At 30.3% G+C, this 3,557-nt stretch overlaps 1 protein-coding gene across 2 annotated transcripts in view; it reads right to left on the bottom strand.

Annotated features, from left to right (window-relative positions):
• Positions 1 to 2,464: 2,464 nt before the first annotated feature.
• The window catches only part of Hers (Histone gene-specific Epigenetic Repressor in late S phase), a 64,097-nt gene continuing 63,004 nt past the window's right edge, over positions 2,465 to 3,557 (bottom strand). For both annotated transcript variants that reach the window (XM_015979349.2, XM_001815999.4), the window contains one exon: positions 2,465 to 3,543. In XM_015979349.2, the coding sequence (XP_015834835.1) occupies positions 3,354 to 3,543 (190 nt within the window). In that variant the 3' untranslated portion in view covers positions 2,465 to 3,353. The remainder of the gene's footprint in view (positions 3,544 to 3,557) is intronic.

The raw sequence follows: 3,557 nt of genomic DNA, 5'->3' as shown, positions 1-3,557 counted from the left end.
AGAGCCTCTATCAAACCCATTCGATAAAGGCTTCACACGGACGGTACCTACTTTACCGACGAGGCGATATGGGCGGCATCTTAACACCACCACCTGTACCACGCCACGAGTCGATCATCTGATCACAGTGAAACGCAATTCAAATTTACGCGGCCAGATAAAACTTACTATTTTTAGAAATTATCAACTGATTATTATCCACGCTAGTCCGAACAAAGAAAACCACAAAATAAATATTTATGAATTTTGCAACTTAACTCAAAACAGCCTTTCTTTTTTTGCTTTCCTTCATATTATAATATCATTAAAATGCAAAAACCACTTTCTATCCTCGTGCCCTTTACTGCAAAACACACAATATCGGTAATAAAATCAAAGAATCGTAGTTTATCTACTTATCTATAAATATTTATCTTGTTATTTACTGATACAATATTAGTTGATTACCATATTAGAGTTTATTGCTACTCTCTACACTATCAAGGTTCTGATTATATTACTTTACAAGAATGAATTATGAACCTCTATGATTTTACAAGAAAACAAATACACACGAAAAGTGATTTATACGCACGTTTAATTGTGCACTTTTTGTTCACAAAAAGTATAAATTATATTTAATATTTTTTCCAGATCAAAACGAAGATAAGATAACATGCCGCATGGCCTATCAGTATTGCTCTATAATCAGGACGCTTTAAAATTAATGTAGAATGATCTGGAGAATCAATTAGCGTTAAGAAAATTGCCAACTTCTTAATAGTTTTCGATTCGATTTTTATTTTTGAATTTGTCTACAATTTACTCAAAAAGTATTAATCGGAAAACAATATTTAAAAAAAATTAGATTATTAAAAGAGCTTTCCAACTATGATTATAGTAATACGGTTATGTCTAATAGTTTCGGAGTTATTGCACGATGAATGTCAAAAACATGATAAAATATTCACCCACTCACATTCAAACGTCGATTCTGGCCAAACGATCCGAAGAAGTATTTCTTGCAACTAATTTCACGTAAACTAATGTAGAATAAATAATTTGGAAAATCGATTGGCGTCGAGAAATTCGCTAAATTTATTTGAAATTTTCTTGAAAACTATTAATCGGAGAACAATGACTTAAAAGATGTTATGAAAAAACTTTCTAATGACAATAAACTTATTAGAATTAGGTTTAATTGTTACGAAGTTATTGCCCGATGTGTGTCAAAAGCATGTTATTTTATTATTATTGCTATTATTATTATTATCTTGTAGCGAACGGTTTATTAATCAATTTGGAAAAAATTCTATCTCTATCTCTAATGCACTGGTTTAGAAGGAAGTGATTCATTTTAGAAAAATTTCTGCTTAGAAAAAAAGCAAGAATTTTTTAGGAAGTGCCCAAAACTGCAAATATTATTCGAAATATGTTTTTTTATTATAATTTTATTATTATTATTATTATTATTACTATTTTAAAACAGTTAAAAACCAAGTAAAAAGTGGCTGAAAAGGCTTATTCTAACCGGAAACATCGATTTTTTGTGTATTATTATTATTTATTAATTTAGGCAGAGTCAATTTAAAGTGTAGCAAATGGTTTATGCAAGAGTTTGGAAGAAAATAATTAATCTTGAACAATTTCTTGTTTAAAAATTAATCTGTGGTGAGTAACAATTCTTCAAACATTGCAAGATATCCGCAATTACATTTCAAATCATCCAAAAAAATGGTCAAAAACTCCAATAAACATCCACCGACTTCCAAATTAACACTGACCTTTTTTTGTATCAATTTAATGTCAAAATGTTCGTGGAAATATTTATTTACATTCAGAATGAAATATGTTTAAAAATTAAACTTAGCATCCGTCAGATTCGTGTTACAATTTGTAAAGATTTTAACTAAACTTCCAGATAAACGAGATTAGTCCCAACGAAAAAACATTTTCAGATAACGCTATTACGTCTTTTGTTCTTACATAATACGTTTATTATCAATATTCAGAGAAAACATTCCAGTCAGAAAAATGATTTAGCTTGACTTGCTAAAACAAGTGAGTTTATTGCGTCAGGCATTGTTACGCAAATTGTGTTTAAAACACAAGTTAGAAATGTTAGAAGGCATCCATTCAGCTTAAAATTACGACACACGCCGCCTAATGGAAGAACAAGCGATTGCTTGAATGACCTTTTGTATGAAGTCTTTTAGTTTTTACATTGTTTCTGGATTAAATTTAGGGACACAAACAAGTGAGTTAATAGAATTGTCAAAGAGGCATAATTTTTTAATGCTGAAAGATGTGGTTAAAAGAAATATTAGCCGTTTTTCTTCACACATTTATTCTGAATGGGTGAACATGTAATAGAGAAATGACACAATGATGAAGCCGAGTGGTTATGCCTGGAGGTATTGGAGAAGGCACCTAAAAAGGCGTAAGATACAATAAAACTGGGTGGGTGAATAATAAACATGTAAGATACCAATACAAATAGTTTAATATTTAAACACAATAAATAATCATAAAATAATAACGTTAACTTTGGCTACAATTTAAAATTAATCGATTTAGGGCTCTAAGAGCTTAAAAAATAATATATTATTTATAAATTAAAGTAGAAATAATGAAACTAGAAAAAATAAGTAGGTACTATAATTGTGTCTAAAAATACATAACAAATAAGAAAATAGTTGCGACTACAAAACGCGATTTTTAGTATTTTCTTTGTGAGAGAAGTACGAATGATGAACGACACTAAAAACGAAAATTTGGTTTGTCAAAGATGGAAAAAATTCTGGTACAAACCCTGACTATCATTGTACTCTTCTCAGCGTAAATTATTTCTTTGTAAAGTAACTGCTGACTGTTTTCCTACTTATGCGAGAGCTAAACAATTACAAAATATTTGAAGAGACGACATTGACGAAACACTTCTACAATCTATAAAAGCACACACCTTTTACACCAGCGATGACTAAGACTAATTATAAATATGATTCCTTTGTGTTAAATATATAATATAATCATCTCTATTTTCTATACAACAGTATTGATAACTAATTTTTATAATACAAATGTTCCCTTTTCTTCTTATGCAACAATATGTATACGTATCAAATTTAGATGTCTTATTTCTGAAAGACCGAAAAACGTTTTCTTTAAAAAATCCTTTTGACTGTACCTTAACTCTATATAAAAACCTCGTTTTTGGAATATTTAAAACTTATAAAAGTTTTGATTAGATGGTTTCTCGACTCAGTTTGTAGAACAAAAACAAGAGCAACGCGTCTCTCACATAAAATTTCAATAACCAACGATTAACAAAAATAAGTTAAAAAACATAAACATTGGAGAGTTGAGTTAGAAAATTAACTCGGATTCTTCACTATTCTTTTCTGCCTAAAATCGTAGACTCTTCGGCAAAAGAAGACCATGTCTGATGACACTTGAATGGGGGAAGGCGGCTGTCTGTTACACCTGGGATATGGTTCCGGAGTGGGAATACAAGGCGATGTTTCCTCGATCCCCTCTTCCAATCTCCGCAAGTCCTTGCGATACCTATAATCAACACA

Source organism: Tribolium castaneum, chromosome 9 (genome assembly GCF_031307605.1).
Source record: "Tribolium castaneum strain GA2 chromosome 9, icTriCast1.1, whole genome shotgun sequence".
Taxonomy (NCBI): domain Eukaryota; kingdom Metazoa; phylum Arthropoda; class Insecta; order Coleoptera; family Tenebrionidae; genus Tribolium; species Tribolium castaneum.
The sequence above is the reverse complement of the archived record's forward strand: the minus strand, read 5'-3'. Positions and strand labels throughout refer to the sequence as shown.